At 39.0% G+C, this 20,789-nt stretch overlaps 1 protein-coding gene across 1 annotated transcript in view; it reads right to left on the minus strand.

Annotated features, from left to right (window-relative positions):
* SOX30 (SRY-box transcription factor 30) overlaps positions 1-16,821 on the minus strand; it is a 43,068-nt gene extending 26,247 nt beyond the window's left edge. Inside the window, exons 1-4 of the mRNA XM_068981164.1 lie at positions 15,813-16,821; positions 14,006-14,245; positions 12,564-12,743; positions 4,218-4,710 (exon numbers count right to left, since the gene is read on the minus strand). Coding sequence (XP_068837265.1) covers positions 4,218-4,710; positions 12,564-12,743; positions 14,006-14,245; positions 15,813-16,821 — 1,922 coding nt within the window. The remainder of the gene's footprint in view (positions 1-4,217; positions 4,711-12,563; positions 12,744-14,005; positions 14,246-15,812) is intronic.
* Positions 16,822-20,789: the final 3,968 nt, after the last annotated feature.

Below are 20,789 nucleotides of genomic sequence, written 5' to 3' on the forward strand. Positions count from 1 at the left end.
GGTCCGTCTAGTCAAGGCTGTCGTTTTTCCAGTGGTCATGTATGGATGTGAGAGTTGGGACTGTGAAGAAAGCTGAGCGCCGAAGAATTGATGCTTTTGAACTGTGGTGTTGGAGAAGACTCTTGAGAATCCCTTGAACTGCAAGGAGATCCAACCAGTCCATTCTGAAGGAGATCAGCCCTGGGTGTTCTTTGGAAGGAATGATGCTAAAGCTGAAACTCCAGTACTTTGACCACCTCATGCAAAGAGTTGACTCATTGGAAAAGACTCTGATGCTGGGAGAGATTGAGGGTAGGAGGAGAAGGGGATGACAGAGGATGAGATGGCTGAATGGCATCACTGACTCGATGGACTTGAGTTTGAGTGAACTCCGGGAGTTGGTGATGGACAGGGAGGCCTGGCGTGCTGCGATTGATGGGGCTGCAAAGAGTCGGACACAACTAAGTGACTGAACTGAACTGAACATAGTACAGAAAGAGAGAGTCTTAATAAGCATAGTGTGAAGATGGTTACTATATAAGGGCAGGAGGATTTAGCCCCAGACCTAGGGATCAGTATTTCTAAGTGTCTCTCTGTTTCATAAAATGATTCCTTGATTAAACTGCCTAAGCTCCATGGTTTCTACTCTAGATAAACAGGGAAAAATATCAAATATGTTTGTTTGGGATATAGTTTCCAAATATATATATCAAATGTCATTATAATTATGGTATTGGAATGGCTGAACAAGTGCATATGTAATTTGATTAGGGAAGAAGTATCTTTATAGAAGATTCTGTTATTAGTTGGGAGAAGAGCCAAAAATTGAGAAAAAATCAATTAAATCTGATATTTAGCCAGACTCGATTTTACTAAAGTATATTATCTAAACAAACATAAATAAGATTACCCATATCCTTGGGGAAGTTATTATCACACACATTAACAGGTAGAAGTTATAAAGGAAATTAGACAATATTATAATTAATAAGGCCGGTCTTATTTTGGAAAACTATATTTGGCTTAATGTTTATAGCTGACATACTTCTTTGACATTCTTACATGAAATAAAATTCAGTATAATACTGCTGACTCACTTCATTTAGTTCATCTAATAGCATTATTCAGTTCAGTTCAGTTCAGTTGCTTGACTCTTTGTGACCCCATCAATCACAGCATGCCAGGCCTCCCTGTCCATCACTAACTACCAGAGTTTACTCAGACTCACGTCCATCGAGTCAGTGATGCCATCCAGCCATCTCATCCTCTGTCGTCCCCTTCTCCTCCTGCCCCCAATCGCTCCCAGCATCAGAGTCTTTTCCAATGAGTCAACTCTTCGCATGAGGTGGTCAAAGTACTGGAGTTTCAGCTTTAGCATCATTCCTTCCAAAGAAATCCCAGGGCTGATCTCCTTCAGAATGGACTGGTTGGATCTCCTTGCAGTCCAAGGGACTCTCCAGAGTCTTCTCCAACACCACACTTCAAAAGCATCAATTCTTCGGCGCTCAGCTCTCTTCACAGTCCAACTCTCACATCCATACATGGCTACTGGAAAAACCATAGCCTTGACTAGACGGACCTTTGTTGGCAAAGTAATGTCTCTGCTTTTCAATATGCTATCTAGGTTGGTCATAACTTTTATTCCAAGGAGTAAGCATCTTTTAATTTCATGGCTGCAGTCACCATCTACAGTGATTTTGGAGCCCCAAAATAAAGTCTGACACTGTTTCCACTGTTTCCCCATCTATTTCCCATGAAGTGATGGGACCGGATGCCATGATCTTCGTTTTCTGAATGTTGAGCTTTAAGCCAACTTTTTCACTCTCCTCTTTCACTTTCATCAAGAGGCTTTTTAGTTCCTCTTCACTTTCTGACATAAGGGTGGCATCATCTGCATATCTGAGGTTATTGAGATTTCTCCCGGCAATCTTGATTCCAGCTTGTGCTTCTTCCAGTCCAGCGTTTCTCATGATGTACTCTGCATAGAAGTTAAATAAGCAGGGTGACAATATACAGCCTTGACGTACTCCTTTTCCTATTTGGAACCAGTCTGTTGTTCCATGTCCAGTTCTAACTGTTTAATTAGCAATAATACCATTCAAGGTGGAGATATATTTTCTGTCTTCTAATGACATATTTTCCCGAGTTTCTTTTCAAAATGTTCTTTAAGCCATCAATGGTTTGTAAATTAACAGCCAGTTCCTGTAAATCTTGTCATGAGTAAGGAAGATAAATTTCCTATGATTTTATTTATTTATTGTATAAAAAAAAACTTCCTGCCCAAAAGTCTACTTGACTACACTACTTTTCCATTCAAAAATACAGGATGCATTTTACATGTGATTCTCTTCTAGCAACTAACAGCTACCAAGCAAGAGAAGCCATTATATCGAGAAGCCTTAGTGATACAGTGAAAAAAAAAAAACCACCATAGAATTAAAAATCAGATATTAAATCTAAGTTTGACTACTGGCTCTGCTGTTTACCAGCTGTGTGACTTTGCTTCTGCTGCTAACTCACTTCAGTCATGTCCGACTCTGTGAAACCCCACAGACAGCAGCCCACCAGGCTCCCCCATCCCTGGGATTCTCCATGCAAGAATACTGAAGTGGGTTGCCATTTCCTTCTCCAATGCATGAAAGTGAAAAGTGACCTTAACAAAGCTATTTATTTAACAGCTGATCAGTTTCTTTATCTGAAAAAGTAAAGGGATAATTATGCCCAAAACAAAGGATTACTGTGAGAATTTTAGATAAAAATACCAAGCTCTCAAAATGCTAAAAAGAAAAAAACAACAACTGCAGTAAGATTGTGCTATACACCTATTCTAGATGCCTCTTCTTCTCCTTTAATATAAGTACTGTTCAAGTCTTTCTTGTACTACAAAATGAATTATGTAACAAAGATAAAATTTCACCAATTTTAAGTTTGTGAACCTCAAGGTTCTAACTAAGGCTGATCTTTTCAAACCTACTCATTTATTAAATTCCAGCTATGTCCTTAGCACTCTTCTCATATGTTAAAAAAAAAAACAAAACTGTAAAATTCTCTAAAATTCCTATAAAATCTCAGGCCCTAACAGCAATAAGAAGAGATCCTAGCCTTAGGAGTCTCTTAAAGTTTGATTTCTTGAACTAAAAGACTTCTGAAAGCTGTTAAAGAAGAGCCCATTGGAAAAACAAAACAAACCACAACAGCAGTATCTCCCTTTCTCCTAATTTGATCTTCTATTTTCACTTTCTTTTAGTTCTGTACTAAAGACTTGAAAGCCAGCAATTCCACTATGAATTGAAGCAACATAATATTTACTGCAAAACTTCTTTGAGGCTTTGATACACCCAAGTAGGGAGTAGTTTTACTTTCTAAATATAAAAGATGGGTATTAAACATTCTGAACAGAAACCATCTCTGTTTATACCTTTAAGAGCAACTGAAAAGTAGAGATTAGTGCCACTCTATCAAAATGCTTTCAAAGTTAAATTCTATCACTCCAAAATGAAAAGTTACAAATTTGTTTTCCTTAGACACATACCTGTGAAAATAATTTCTTTTACTGGTAATTTACCTAATAAACTTTTTGGTTTATTAACAAGAGTCCTGAGAGGGTAAATAACTTTGGACAAGTCATTTAACCTCTTAGGCCAGTGTGTTCTATATTGTTGCTATTCAAAGTATTCCACAAACCACAGAATTGACATCACTTGGGAGCTTGTTAGAAATGCAGAATATCTGGCTTACTGTAACCCTGTATAGGAACCTACTGTAACCCAGACCTACTGACTCAGAATCTGCATTTTATTAAGATCACATGTGATTTATATACATATAGAAGTTTTAGAACCACACTTACTATTCAGTAAGGGGGTTGACCTAAATGATCTTAAGATCACTTACAACTGATGATTTTTTTCAAGAGAGAAATCAGATCTGACAACATTGGAGCCTATATTCTCATGTGGCAACAGTAGGCTGGAACTCAGTAGCAACTGCCCCATAAGATGGGGCATGCACTCTCCTTGGCTCCCCAAGTCCTATTCAGCCCTTCCATGTACTCATGTCAACTGGTTGGCCCCTATCTGGCCACTAAACTAAATTAGATACCAAACAGGATTGAGGAAGTTCCTTTTTCAGTAAATAAGAGAGGCTTTTGGGGGTTAAAATTCATTAACTATGAATGAATAGTTTTAGGTGAAAGGTGAAAGCACTTTCAGGTGAAAGGAAATAAACTATTCATTTACCTTGATGGGAAGTAGTGAGGTCCAGGTAGGAAGTAAGGGTGATGAAAAGAGAATCTTGGTGGTGTCCCAAACAATGCAGCTGGATGGCCAAGGGGAGGGGGCTGGTAGACATGTGAGTGTGGAATAGGAGGAGCCTGGGAAATTGGAGTACTTCTGGGACAAGTGGAAACGCTGGGATAGTCCTTGGGAGGTTGGATGGTTGAGGTTGAAAATCTGGAATGGGCAGGACTTGCACTAGTCGGAATCCTGTTGGTGCTCTCCAGAGAAACAGGAGTGGGTCTCTTCACAGAGCGATTGACTCCAGAATGCAGCCGATGAGTGTCCGCTTGGGAGGGCCCAGCAAAGCGCTGGGGTGGGAGTGCTGGACGAAGGGGCAGACTTGGAGCTTGGACAGGCACCTGGGCAGTACTGGAGACGCTGGGCTGGAAAAGTGTGATGGGACTTGGACGCTGGACTGCAGGTGTGGGCAGCTGGATGGTCGGTGGAGATTCACCTTCAGAAATAAAAACAGCATAGGTCAGGCATGAATTGAGTCACTATTTTTTCTTTTTTCAACAGAACTTAATGAACTGTATAACCAGAAGCCTCCATTAGCCTCCTTACCTAAGAACATCACCATTCTATTTCTTTCATAGCATCCTGACAAACTGAAGCCATCTTGTTCATTTATTTTACATTCTTGTCTCTCTTTTCCACCTAGATTCTAAATGCCCTAAGAGGAGAGACCTTTTCTGTTTTGTTCATTACTATATCCCCAGGGTTCAAAATTCTGCCTGACACAGAATAGGTCCTTAAAAAAATATTTTTTGGATGAATAAATAAATGAATAAAATGTCTGAGTGAATGACAAATACAAATGCTGGAATATATATATAAATATTTCTAAAAGAAACAATATGAAACTATTGATAGTGGTTCCTTTTAAAAGATGGTCATCTGGAAGAGGAGACAGGGCCATGGGAAGCCAGACTTTCATTTTATACCTATTGGGACTATCTGAATTTTCTATTCTCTCAATATATCAATTTTATGTATTAATAGAGGTTTCATCATAACAGTATGGGTCATTTTTTTATTTTGTATACTCTATGATAAACTAAATTATGAATGACATTTTTTAATTGAAAAAAACTAAAGAAACCATCAGTAAAATTATTTTGCTTTATTGCCTCCAATGTGAATACATAAGGAAATTGCCAAAAGAGACCATGACTTGCCATCGGTCAGCAATTTGTGAGATAGGAAAGAATATTATTGCAGCATGGCAAGATGGAGATAGCAGAATTTTTAGAGGCAACTAAAATAATCATGTCTTTTATCTTTTTGATCTTGAAGAAGAAGGACTGCTGACTGAGTTACTAAGTTACTCAAAAGACACATTTAGCCTAAATTTAACTAAACTTCTCCGAAGAAATACAGAGAGAAGCCAAAGTAAGAGATTCATGATCGAGTTTATTTCAGTGCAGTTACGTCTCTGTTAGTATAGAAAACGCAGTCCAAGAGCAGACTCTGTGGTTAGGAATGTTTCTGCCAGAGGTCAAAAGGACTGTCAATCTTCTCTCAGTCTTGGCCAGGTAACACATCCCTCTCCTTCCTTCTCTCCAGGTAAGTCAAATAACTACCACCCTTAAACCTGGAAGTAGGGAATGGAGATATCCATCTGCTTCAAGATGGCCTCTGACCCAGTGAAATAGAGGCAACACAGAGCAGTGTACAGATGAAGCTATCATGATTCTCAGTTAATGGGGTTAAATGGACTAGCCCTCCCATATGTGAGGCACAGGCTTTAAGCCTTTCTGATTAATCAAGCATAAAGTAATCTCCCTTTTCATGTTCCTTCAGAAACTATAAATCTATCACATATTATAAAAATAGTGTAAATTTGCAGGTCTGCTACCCTTACCACAATCACAAAACTGGGAGCTCAAGAGCAGGAACAGTTTAATTCATAGCAGTAGCTCCATTTTCTGGCACAGAACCTGGTTAATAACAGTTAAGAAAGGTATGTATGACTAGATGGAAAGAAAAAACAAACAAGCTTACAGCTGACAGAACCTCTATCTCTGATCTTGTACGAAAAAAATCTCCTCCTCTAAATACATATTACACCAGGCTGACTTGTAAAATCTCTCAGTTTTATTCACTGAATAATCACTGCACTCAAGACATCTGCTCCTAAAATCTACCTCTGATGCAGATTTTCTTTTCCTGTGCAGTATGAAGTTTAGTAAGAAGAAGTGTTGTGTACCACTTCTGAGACTGGTCCATAAAAATCTCTCATGCACAATCCTCTAGGCTGTTAGTCCTCAAAAAAGAAATACGCTCTTTTTAGGCAAAGGAAACAAAAAATTATAGGAGCTGTAGTTACTTCAGTTACTGAAGAAGAAAGGGACTCAATCTTTTAGCTGATAGCAAATGTTCTTTTCTACCAAAGATATTTTTTTATAAAATAAGGGGAACCGGTCAAGCAAGAGGTGATAAAACCATGCACTCATTTACTTAAACAAACATTTACAAGCAACTAACATTTTGACCTGAGGTAAAAAATCAGATGCATAGAGAGTTATATGGAAGTATAATAAAGATGTCCTAAATGTCAAAATTCAGGTTGCTATACCAAGAGGTTAATGTGTCCAACACCTAATCATCACTGATAAACTCAGTGAATAGGGAAGACTTGTGGAAAGGGCAGAGATCTAACATATCGCACTGTAGATAAGGTGCCGGGGTCCAGCCCCGGTGGATCCAGGGAATTTGAAGCGGAGACGGTATTGGTGAGGAAAAAACTTATTTATTTATTAAGATAAGATTAGATTAGGAAGAAATAGTGTAGTAGGAAAATTAAGTGGAGAAAAAGAGGCTGAATAACTTGGTTTATGTGGAAAGCCAATAAAGTTCCAGACAAGGAGCTTGCACCATCTATGTTAGGCCACCGGTGTCCTCTTGAATAGCGGGGGGTGCCCCACCCTGGGCTCCCCCTCTGTGGATCTTAGAAGCCGAGGCAAGTAAGTAGACATGGCGAGCCTCCACACCCCAGATGGGAATTCAGCCAGAAAATAGAGTAAAGAGGAGACACGGGGGAAACCAGTCCAGTGACTTGCCCAGCCTCTATTGTCTAGAAAGGCCTTTTATACCTCTTTGATTGTACATAGAGATCAATGGGTAATACAAAATTATGCAGCGTTAGCAGCCCAGACTCTTATCAAAACCAGGCTTTTCTCTCTGCATACCTAGTTGTATACACAAGTCTTACGTGATTTACATCATCTTCCGGCCAAAAGGGCCAATTAACATTTTACAGCCTTTTTTCTGATAAGGGTTTGTCAACCAGAAGACTTATTTGTGTTGATCTTCCCAAAGTCTGGTGCCACTCTCAGAAAGCACTAAATAAAGTTACATTCTTACATAGCAAAGATACAGCAATTTATAACAAGCAAAAGGAGTACAGTGATTTATAACAAAAGAAAAGTAATTAACTCAAAAGTCTAGTGTTGCTAACATCAAAACTATTATATGTCCTTTTCCATATCCCATTTACATTGATTAACATCCTCCCAGGTGCCTAAAAGATAAAGAATATGGAGGCCTGGCAGCAATCATTGAGTCAACAGTGAAATCTCACCACCAATATGATTTTTTAGCTCTTTAGAAAAGGCTCTGTATCTTAAGATGCTTTAAGCTTAGTGCCTCTTGCGGTTGTGGGGCTGTAAGCAATTCCCAAGCTGTAAGAGGTCCGGGGGAACCTGTTAGGCAAGCTAGAGAGTTATCAGAGGGGGTTTAACTGAAACATCCCTTTCAAATGCAGGAGACTAAAGCCCTGAGTTGACTTTTTCCAGAGTGTGTCAGAAGAGTGGAAAAGCAGAGTACAAAGGCCGGCAGATTTTTGGTTTTTGGGGTACATGCTCAGGAAATACCAGGGGGACACCCTGAGATCTGATTCGCCTTGCCCATCAGATCTCTGCCACATGACCTTGTCACAGGTGGGATTCCTCACGCTGGCTCCCAGCATCAAGGTATGGAAAAGACTATCTAGTCACTTGGTTTCTCTCTTACTAGCACACAGCTAGGTTACACTTTCCAGCCTGCCTTGCAGTTAGGAGTGGTCATACGGTTCAATACAACCGATGAAGTAAGTGTTGTATACCACTTCTGAAACTGAACCATAAAAAAAACTCTCATGTACAATCCTCCATGCTCTTTTCCCTTCTGCAAGTTCATGCACACTTGGCTAATACATATCAGAGATGGAAGAGCCATAGGGTAGAAGAAACCTGTGTCTATGAATCCCTTGGAAGAAAGTCAGAGATTTTTATTTTGGACTTTACATGGGTGAAAATGTAAACCATGATTCTATTTAAACTATTATGTTTAGGAGACTGTTGAAGCAGCTAGCATTATCTAATTGTAACATGAGGTAAAGAGCAGAATTTTAGATCTATAGGACACTATGTAAGGAAAGGAAAAAATTATAGTTATTACTAGCTGTCCATAGTTTCGACAAATTCCTCTCACCCATTCCTAAAGAAGAAGACTCCACTACCTGTGCTGAAAGGATGAAGGATGTAACCAGGCTTTTGTTGTGTGACTGGGATGAACAGAAAGGAGTAGAGAATGGCAGAAACTGAGGACAGACCAAATTTCTCTGCAAGAAAAAGCTGTAAAGAAGTAGAAAGAAGGATAGAAGACCAGCGTATGGCTAAGAAGAGAGAAACAGAGGCAGAAAAAGGAGGAGAGGAGAGAGAGAGAAATAGGGTAAGAGTCGGAGGCATAGAGACAGATGGAAAATGGAGGCTTGGGAAGAACAGTTAGATAACTGCTAAGGATGGTGGGGCTTTGGGGAGAGAAATGGTAAAGAGGAGTCCTAAGAAGACTTAATATAGTTTGAGCCATATGATTCCTCCTCCTTTGCTCCACAAGAAAACCCACAATGAGCTACATTACTTTTCAAGGAATTTTCAAGCCATATTTTTGTTTCTTCTGAACATAAAACTTCACAAGAACTGATCTTTAGACAAGGACAAGATAAGATTGTTTTTGGATTACAAAAATATTAGAATATTGGAGGTTTTTTGTGTTATTTCTGTTAAAAAAGAAGAGATGGATAAACCAAAATGATATTATATGTCTACAACCAAAAAATTAGAAGAGTAGTAAACATTTTTGAGCAAGCTCCGGAAGTTGGTGATAGGCAGGGAAGACTGGCATGCTGCAGTCCATGGAGTCACAAAGAGTGGGACACGACTGAGCGACTGAACCAAACTGAATTTAATATAAAATTAAAATGCTGGCATAACTGGCATCAAAGACATTTAATAAAGCGAAGTGTCCAAAAAACTATTCTGGACTATTAAGTTGTAAGTACTTTCAGAAACTGGAAACAGGAGATAAGCTCAATATGGGGGATTAAACGTGAGAGACAAATTAGATTTTTGGAACTACAAATACGGGCTAGGAAAATAAGGCTCATAGGGATAACTAAAATAAAAAGTTTACAGAAGAATGAAGGTTATTTTATATGATAATGCTAAAAACCCAAAAGGAAAAAAATGTGCCTTAAAAATCAAAAAGTTGTTGTGGCTAACTGACCAAATCAAAGTAAAAGTGAAGTCGTTCAGTCACGTCTGACTCTTTGTGGCCCCATGAGTGGTAGCCTGCCAGGCTCCTCGTCCATGGGATTTTCCAGGCAAGAATACTGGAGTGGTTTGCCATTTCCTTCTCCAGGGGATCTTTCTGACCCAGGGTTTGAATCCAGGTCTCTCATACTGCAGGCAGACTCTTTACCATCTGAGCCACCAGGGAAGCTTGACCAAATTAAAGAGTACCCACAAAAAGGAAAGATGTCTTTAAAATGAAGAGCTCGTCCAAATCGTAAAAGAGAAGCCAGAGTGTGTAAGTGTGATGCAAGTAAAAATTAGACAGTTTAAAAGAAAATTGAAGAAATTACATCTGTAGGACCTTAAAATCAATAGTAAGTGCCTTTTAAAATACTTTTACAGAAAGAAGAGACTCAATGGAATCAATGGGATAATCATTACAGTGTAAAAGTCAACTGAAAGAATGGAGAGACTCAAAATCCACTTCCTACTACAGACCTTAAGAAGATATCTGAACCTACTTCATTTTCACAGCAGATAGTTTAAAAATATTACATCAAATGCAGTATAATAGCAAGTTCACAGAATGTTCTAATCCAAATTGATAAAATGAATATATGAGATCTCAGGTGGCATTAACCTAAGAGCTTTAAAGAAACTCAAAAGTTAGAACTGAGAAAATATTGGATGAAGTAGATACAAATGGTCTCTCTGCCAAAAATGTCAATCAAGAGCATGTTTGGAAGGTCAACATAATACCAGGTTATCAGAAGTAGTGAACTTGTTTTTGGAAGTAGTAAGTTTACTTTAGAGCCATAGTTTGGTGAGTCGATTTTCTACACTAGTAAAATCTATACAATATATTTGTATACAAACCTTTCTAGAAAAAGAACAAATTGTTTCTGTTGAGATAAATTATACCTCACTAATTTGGTATCTTTCTTCCATGGAAATAAACAAGTTTGAAAGAACACAATTACCATGATTTCATATTTAGAATATAAAATTAGTTGATCAAACACAAAAAAGGAATGGTATGAACATTTGTATCTGTAGATAATGAGCATTTAAAGGTAGACTTTAAAAGCAGATTTTCTGAGGGATTTGTACTATAATTTTTTCTTATTTAAGAGTTTTATAAATGATTTACAATGTAAAATATACAGTGACATTTCCAAACTTGCAACTGATACCAACTCCTCAAAGTACTATACACCAAGCTGATGAGTAAAACTAAAAGAACATATTTCAAAAGCTGTATGATTGGGCAGCAGAACAGCCAATAAGTCTCATCATAACTATTGTATAACAATTATATATATGTAACTATTATACATATAACTATATATATACCTGGGGAAAGAATTTCAAAATTTTATATTTAAAAGATAATGATTTTTATAATTTGAGGTCCAAGAAACAAATCTTTACTGATACTACCTAAGAAGAAATAAGAGAAATTTAAAAATAAAAAAGCCAACAAAAAAGATACCTAGATTTGATTACTTTATATATGGTTCTAAAAAACTTCCTATAATTTTGTTTTTCATACTTATATAAAACATCATGAATGTAAGAGCTCTACCACTTTCAATTTCCCCAAACCTTTGCTCAGAACTGCATAAAGTTAATATATTCTATTAAAATGTCAGCTGCCTCAAGCAAGAACACTGATAAATATGTTTCTGAAAAAAGAAAACATACAGCATTTATTTAACTGTGGATAGAATGACATGGAAGAAAAGCTTTAGAAAAAGGTGTAAAAAGAAGGAATATAGATGATAAAAGCATAAATCATAAATAACATAACAGATTACACAAGGTAAGTTTTTTTTTTTAAAAAAAAAAAAGCATAATTAAACCCAGTTTGAATATAGAATTAAAAGAGATACTACAAAATAGCAAAGGTACTGAGAGAGGAACAGGGTGATAGGAGCAGCTTTCTTTGCCTTGAGTCTGGATACCCTTGATCTGGCCTTGTTGGTATTTATGACTATAATAATACACAGGGGAAAAAAACGAAAATGCCTAAGTTCGTAATAAGTCAATTTTAAAACTGGAGAGAACAGCAGTTTTAGGACAAGAGATAGTAAGCAGGGAATGTACAAAGCTCTGCCTCAGAGATGACTAAAATAGGCTCTGGAAGAACAAACTAATGATGGATAGCCCTATAAACGTTCTTAAGATATTAAATTCTCAATTTGGGGTTCTTAAAAGCAAAAGACAGGAATGAAGTAAAGAACTGATAATAGAGGAGAAATTTTAGAGAAAGACAATATAATGAACCAAATATCTGGTAGAAGATAGATTACTTCCATTGCTTTTCTAGAGCAGCAAAAAAAAAAAAAACAAAAAAAAAAAAAAAAAGGTCTTAACAGGTCAGTCACCATTATTAAATTCCAGGACAGGATGCCTCATACCTCATCAGCAAGGCATGCTAACACTAAAAACACATTCCTATTTCCTATTGAATTACCTCAAGTCATTTCATGCATTATCTGCATAATCTATGGACTCATTCTGATTTGCTTAAAAGGTCTGACATGGAATATTTACTAGCCTGGCAAACCAAGGACTTTGATGTCTACTGAAAATTTTCCTTCTCTGATTTAATGTTTTCACTTTCTCACTTTTGATTTTTTTCTTAATATTGTTGTTTAAACTCTTAAGCTATCAGAAGCAAAATTTCAAGTCGAGAGGCAAAATTACCACATAAGCCATTACAAAATTATAATCTACAAAACCAACTCACCAACTGGATGAGTGATGGTGTTCTGTAGGCTGGGAATTACCACAGAGTAGGTAGGTGAGCGATAAGGATAAATTGTTGTTGGATTTGTAGAGATGATATTCTGTGTGGTACCAGAAAATACATTGGAAACGCTTAGAGGGAAGCGTTTTCGCTTCCCTGGACGAGGTTGATAAACCCAACCTAGAGAAGAAGATTAACCATTTTTAATTTGAACCTACAAATCCTATTTAGCCTTTAAATAGTTCTTTTCACATTAAAAGTCCAAAATGCTTCTAAGTCTTAGTTGTCTAAAGTATCTTTTCCAATTCTATGATACTATTTTTGAGCATTTCAGCATATCTATCCATATGGCTCCTAGCTAGTGGTCAATGTTGTAACTAATAATTCAAAGGAAGACCAAGAGCAAATGTCTTTTCTCCAAAGACACATGATGAATTTACAGTAAAATCAACATTAAAGGCACTGAGTCTGAATTCCAAAGTTTTTCCTCTACCTATTAAAAAAAAAATGCCCCAGTAAGATGCTATTTGTCTCCTCCCGTTTTTTTTACTTTCTGTAAGATACAATTATCTATGTCTTACCATGAAGTGGTTATTAATGACCAGTCACTATTTTTATGCCTTCTTTGGGAAAAGTCACCCTTTTAGACTTGGCAGACTCCACATCCACAAACCACCCAATTTCCTTCTAAACTCAGAAAAATGGAGTTATGGCAGTTGTTGCCACTGTACAACCAAAAGAATCACTGGTTCCCTGTAACCACTACTCTGACCATTGCCAGCCTGAATCTCTCTATTACTTTAGGAAAAAAATTCTTTCCATGCACAATGTGTTGGTCATACCAACATATATTAAGCTTTTACCAAGCTTAATAACAATGTCCTCACTGCTGGGGAGAAAGTCAGAATTTATTTCAAACTATATCATGATGAGGATAAATTTATCAGGCAGGAGGCAGGACTAAATTCTGATAACCATATAACATTAAAATGGAGCTTGGTGCTAATGCCTGCAGTGTGCACTGCATATTTTTCTGTTGCTATGAGCCGAACACTTCATTTTCTAATATATTTGAAATATCATAGCATAGAACTCTGGAGCTTCATCTTCATTAAATTTATATTTTTATATTAAATCAAAACCACTGTAAAACTGTATATCCCCAGGTTTGCATTAGTAGGCAAATATAAGACCAGATCAGGTTTGCATTGGTTGGCAAATATGAGACCAGATATCGTTCTACTTTGTTCTGTTTAAGAAAACTTAACGTCCAGTGTCAATTCAATCGTTACTATAATATTAACCATAATTTTCTCTATTGTACATATCAGACCAGAAAAAAATTACATTTTGTCTTTCAATCTCATCCTAACCTATTCTTTACCTAAATAAATAAATTTAAAAGAAATTAGAAAGAGGCTTTGTTCATTTCATTTGATTACCAGGAAATTCCTCTCTGTGCTTTTCTTTAATCTTTTGTGCTTCATCATAATAGGGTTTCTTTTGTTCTTCACTAAGTTTGTTCCACTCTAACCCGAGCTGGACACTGATTTCTGCATTGTTGGCTGCTGGGTTAGCTTTGGCTAGTGCTGGCCGGTGGATTCTTGCCCAAACCATAAATGCATTCATGGGTCGCTTCACATGACCATTTCTGTCCTTACTGAAGGGAGTATCTGGTATTCCTATGTGACAAAAATTAAAAGACTAAATTAATGTGCCACACACACACACACAATTTTAAAGTGAAGTGCACCTCCAACTATATTTACTTTTTAAACATATGGAGAAAATATTCACTTCAGTATAGTCAAAGAACTGCCAGTATTCCATAATTCCTCATAACCCTTGAACTCAGCATTCTAAACTGTGGTTTAGAATGATTGTTCTTTTCCTCAGAAAGAATATTATTATTGAAGACACTGTAAAATGCTGGCTTATTACTTCCTTGAGTTATATTAATGCTTCTAACAACAATTAATATTTGGCTTATTTCCCATTAAAAATATTCTATTAATGGGGAACAAGAACTATAACTGATTCATGACTATAATCCTAGCACTAGGTGGGTGTACCCTAAAAATTTAAAGGAATTCACTTACATGCTGCTGAGTGCCCATTCAAGCAAAAATACTTATAATATTACAGTGTTAGTTATATTTCATTATTAAAGTGAAGCACCTGCCAAGGTGGGTCATTAACACTAGTCCCATGTCCTGGGAAAAAAGAGGAAAATAATAAAGGTGACTTTCTGAAAGTCACAGGGGCAACTGAAATTACAATAAAGGAAGTTGTTTAAAGTCACATTTCTTATATAATTCATCAAAAGCCACTGTCTACAAATTTCACATATTCTATCTTAAGGTTACTTGACATATAAAATTTTAAAATGCACAAAGGATGAAACAAGTATTATAAAGAAAGCTTTCCCTTTCTCTTCTTTAGAAAATGAAAACGAAGTTTAAAAATTACTAAAAGTGAAAAGCAAGAGGGTGGGAAGGAAGAATCAATAAAGAAAATAAGAACAAATACAGTAAATATAAAATTAATGAAAATATAAAGTGAAGATTAATATGAATTTCCACATTTACAGGCATAATTGTCTGAATTAAATCTTAAAATAAGAATTTTCTAGGTATGTATTTGGAAATAATGGATAGAAATAAGATACCTACTTTTAATTGTTACTACTATAATTATGGTTTTATTTGAAAACTTTTATTCTACTTTCATTTTCTGTATTTCTGTAAGTCCTTAGCTTTTAGAATACTGTTACAATTAATTATGTAGTCTTTTCTCCTAGAAAATGCTTACTCATTTTTAAAAAAAGAAAAATTATTTCTAAATCCAGTATAAACTTTCCCTTTTCTTACACTTTTTTTATTAATACACGTAAAAACACTGAGCTACAATCACACAACATTTTAAAATGTTGATTACCTGCAGCAATATAAACTGAGAATGTTGTATTTACGTAGAAAGACTATTTCTATTTTTGTGTATAAGCATTAGTCACACCTAAATCTCATTTAATGGGCCTTTAAAAAAAGAGGTTATTTTTAATGTTTGGGAATCTTGAACGTGTTAGTGTATTTTACTGGTATATGTACAAGTCAGAAGTGATACCTGTGCAGACTTTGCCCTGAATCCATGATTTTATTTTTCTAGTTTAGGCTTCTCAACAGCTGATATGTCAGCTATGGGCAATAGACGAAGTCTGAAAACCAGATTGATTCCCCTGCTGTCTAATACCTGCATCTGAGGGAAGCACCGTGAGCGGGACATCTTTGGTTTCAATTTTTACAGAAGGCTCCAGTAAGGACTGCATTTTAATAGGCACTGGTGTCAACGGGACCTTGGTCAATCGTATCAGCTCTGAAGGTGGTGGTCCCTGAAACTGGATCCTGGCCCCAGGGGGTACGGTGTGAAGAGTCAAAGGGATCCTGAGGTCTTGCTGATGTGGCCCAAAGGCAGTGGACGGCTGGGTCAGGATGACATCCTTGCTGCCATGGGCCAGGCCATTGGACGCGGGCTCTGTACTGAGCCTGCAGTCCTCTCGAAGTCTCTCAGGCGCCTCCGTTTTGATGACTCCTTCTCTGAGGGCTGCCAGGCTTTTGCCTTCTTCGCCTTTTGCTGCGTAGCTCACAATCTCCTCCGCCTCCAACTTGCCCTTCTTCTCGTCCCGCCGGCGGCTGTTGAGGGGCCCAGAGCCTTCTGCCTTCACCGTCCTGGAGGTTTTAGGGCACGCCTCAACGGCCCTCCGAGGCCCAGCCAACAGATCCAAGCCAGGTCCCGGCTCCTGCTTCTCCGCCTTAACGTGCAGCGCTCGGGGCTGCAACGGGTGCAACTCAGGCCTGCAGGGGACGCCCTCAGATGCGGGGGGCGGCGGCGGCAGCAGGAGCAGCTCGGGCCTCAGCTGCAGCAGCCGCGCCTGCGCGGGAGAGGTGGCTGCGCCTTCCTCCCGGGCCTGAGGCAGTGGTGGCCCGGGTGGCAGCAGTAACACCTGCTCCGGCTTCACCTGCAGCAGCCGTCGTGCCGCTGGCTGTACGCTCAACGCCGAGGGCTCCCCACACGACGAGGCGACGGTCGCAATGGCGGCCGCGCACGGGGTGGGCGGCGACGGACAGGGCTCCGCGGCCGCTGCCCGGAAGGAGGCACCCTCGACGGGCAGCGAGGGCGGAGCAGGACGCAGCGGGCGCGGCGGGGTCGCCCGTGGCAGTTGGCGCTGCTGAAGCGGCTGCTCCGGCCTGGCTCTCTCCATGGGGGGAGGGGGACGCCCCGGCCTGGTCCCAGGACGGATTGTGAGCTCAGCCGTTTGTTGGCGACCTTCCCCCTACCCCTTTCAGTTAAGACCCTTCCAAGGTCTTTGCTACCCAGAAACCTACGCGGTTCAAAAAGCAGTCCTTGGTCTTGGCCTCGCCCAATCACAAGCGTTCTGGTACCCCAGCCCGCCAATCACAGGGGCGTTCTCCGGCCCCTCCTGACTTCCGCGCTCCTCTCGTGCGGAGCCCTCGAATCACTCTTGATGGCCTGGGCCGTGACACATGCTGCCTATTTTCCCTGTCTGACTATCCCTCTCTTCCGGAGTTCTCTTCCGGCCGTTGTCCTTAGTTACCCCTCCCCCGCCCAGAGCGCCCGACAATGGCGTTGCCCGGAAACAGAGCTGTTCGAAGCCACTAACCTCCAGGGGCTGAAGTCTCGTGAGTCATTTACTAGAGCTGGAGATCCCGGCCTTGTATACGCAGTTTGCACTTCCGGAATAACCCATGGACCCCTACCGTCAAGGGGGACTTTGGATTTATGCTACGGGAAAGGGCAAATTTTGCAACGTCTCAATAACCTTATTACTTAATCTTGCAGGGGAGAGTGTTGGACTTAACCATTAGTGCTAGACTTTACGTTAATCACCACTCCTATGGGCAGAAATACACCACTTGTACTTGCAAAACACATCCCAAATTCTTCCACCTCTTGCGGTTTTTCCCATTACTCCGTTCTGATCTTACAGCATCTTTTCACCTGGATACTGCTATAGCTGTATATAGTAAATAGTTTTCTTGCTTTTCGTTTTGGTACCACTACACTCCAGTTGCCAAGAATCTGAAAAATACAGATCTAATCCTCTCATAACCTTCCCCGCCCCCACCCCCAAAAATCTTCTCAGGACTCTCCACAGGTCAGACAATAAAGGTTTACTATTCTTGGCGGAATCCATAAGGCCTCAAATGGCTTGGGCTCTAGTTCTCCTACTTAATCACTCTAGCTCTAGCTTCAGCTACTGCTACCTCTTATCATTTCTACTACTTCAGAGATGTTTGCATATGCCCGCAGTTGTATTTTTCCCTTGTGTCTCCTTCACATCTCCTGGCATTTCAAATAGTTCAACTAGCACTTCCTCAAAGAAATGTTCTCTGACTCGGAAAATAAGGTCAAATCTCCTTTATGGCCTCATATCTCTATCACTTCTTTTAAAGCTCTTACCACAATTTGTTATTATGTATCTCTTTGTCATTATTCTCCTGCCTCCCCCACTTTGCTTTACAGCAAGCCCCGTGCATAGGAATGTTCCCAGAGCACCTTTATAAATTGAATTTGTCTGTAAGTCCAGCAGAGGTACCCACCAGAGGTATCCTAGGTACCCAACTGTACATAAAACAAAACATTTTTAATCTTATAGTAGTGTACCTTGAAAAGTATGGTAGAACAGTGTGAAGATTGGCATACAGGGGCTGGCATCAAGGGAATAAACAAGAAAGGTGGGAAATTGTAGAACTGCAGTATTGTCAGCAATAGGAGACAAAGAGTAAGCTGCAGTTTCACTTGTGCCTCCCGTGACTGGACATGCAAAAACACGTTTGCATCTTTAAAATTTTGCAACTTGAAGGTTGGTGTGTAGGGGACTTGTATTCTCCTTGAGGACAGACTGTGTTTTGTTCATTTCTGAATCGCCAACGCCAGTCATGGAGCCTGGTGTATAGTAGACATTCCACAATACTTGCTGAGTGAATAAGGACTGCCAAAATCTAATAATCGGAGAAGGCAATGGCACCCCACTCCAGTACCCTTGCCTGGAAAATCCCATGGACGGAAGAGCCTGGTAGGCTGCAGTCCATGGGGTCCCAAAGAGTCGGACACCACTGAGCGACTTCACTTTCACTTTTCAATTTTATGCATTGAAGAAGGAAATGGCAACCCACTCCAGTGTTCTTGCCTGGAGAATCCCAGGGACGGGGGAGCCTGGTGGGCTGCCGTCTATGGGATCGCACAGAGTCGGACACGACTGAAGCAACTTAGCAGCAGCAGCATAGTCTAATAATATAATAATCACAATCTATATTAGGGGCTTACTTTTATCTAGGCATTGGTTCAAGTTCTTTGCATTCTTATGCCTCTCCTTTACCTAGAACTGTGTTTGTTTCCATTAAATATCACCAAGAAAAAGAAAGAAATCTTGTATTAACATTTGTTATATTTCTAAGTGATGTCCTGACCAAAAGCTATAGATAAATCTTGAAGCAGATAATTATTTTGCCACCAGGACAAGTTAGCTCTCAAAGACCTGAACCCAGTTCTCTTTCTAATACCATGTTGTCAAATGTGGCAAATAGGAGTTCTTACAACTGGAAGGTAAATAAAAGCAGTGGTTCGCAAACTTTTACCTCAGGAATCTTTTATATCCACAAAAATGAAGATTCCAAAGAGCTTTTATTTATGTGATTTTATTTATCAATGTTTGCCATATTATAAAAAAAAACTGGAGGACTTAAAAATAGTTATCAATTCAAATATCAATAATAAACCCATTAGATATTAACATAACACATTTTCATGATAAAACTGTTTACCCCCGAATTAGAAGAGTGGAATTGTGAATCTAATGTCTAACTTAGGTTTTTTAAAAAAAGTTAGATTCTCATGGCTGTTTCTGCATTCAGTTTGTTGTGATTCAGGTCATACAGGCTCTAGATAGCTTCATTATACACTCATGAGTGTATGAAGTAAAAAAGGCAAATATTGTCTAAGACTTATTATAAAAGTAGTGTTAACTTAGCAGGAACTCTGAAAGAGTCAGTTCCTGAACCACACTTTGATCAAGCTGGTTGCACAGTCATGTCAGGCTCTTTATGTTCCCATGGACTGTTGCCTGTCCAGATCCTCTGTCCATGGGATTCTCCAGGCAAGAATACTGGAGTGGGTTGCCATTTCCTTTGATGGGGTATCTTGCTGACCCAGGGATTGAACCCACATCTCCTGCATTGCAGGCAGACTCTTAACCAGCTGAACCACTAGGGCAGCTTTGCACTTTGAGGACCGCTGACAAAACAAAGGCTAATGAAAGAGGCAGAGAAATAAATCATGTTAGATTTTGTGCAAGACTAGTTCATATATTCCAGTCTGAATTAGTAATTTAAAGCAAGTGATCTGACAATCCTCTGTGACAGCAGTGCAAACGGTATCTGCTCCCATCTTCAACCCCAGACAACCACATATATGCTTTCTGTCTCTATAATTTTGCGTTTTCTAGAAATTTCATATAAATGGAATTACATAATATGTCGGCATAAACATCTGGCTTCTTTAACTTAGCATGTTTTTGAGGTTCATCCAAATATAATGTATCAATAATTCTTTATTACAGCATGATTATTCCATAGTATGGAAATACCAAATTATACAGGGATGTTTTGTTTAAGATGTTTCCCATTCATTTTGTTTATCCATTGACTGGTTGATGAGCATTTGGATTATTTCTAGGTTTTGGCTTCTATGAATATGATGTCCATTCATGTACAAATATTTGTGGGGACATAGATTTGCATCTCACTTGGGTAGGCACCCAGAAGCAGAATTGCTAGGTTATGTGGTAAGTTTATGCATAACATTTTACAAAACTTCCAAAGGACTTTGCAAATGTGTCATTTTAAATTCCCACCCATAACCTATGAGGGTCCCGGTTTCTTTACCTCTTCTTCAAAATTTAGTATTGAGAGGGTAACAGGCAGGAAGGCCAGGGGTCTCCAAACGGAGGAAATAGGCTGCAAGTGTCTCTTAAAATTCTGTTTTGCTATGAAGACACCTGGTTCCACCTGAACTTAACTTTTCTCAAACCTTGAGCTAACCTAAGCTGAAACTCCAATACTTTGGCCACCTCATGCGAAGAGTTGACTCATTGGAAAAGACTCTGATGATGGGAGGGATTGGGGGCAGGAGGAGAAGGGGACGACAGAG

The sequence above is a fragment of the Capricornis sumatraensis genome, chromosome 9 (genome assembly GCF_032405125.1).
Source record: "Capricornis sumatraensis isolate serow.1 chromosome 9, serow.2, whole genome shotgun sequence".
Lineage (NCBI taxonomy): Eukaryota > Metazoa > Chordata > Mammalia > Artiodactyla > Bovidae > Capricornis > Capricornis sumatraensis.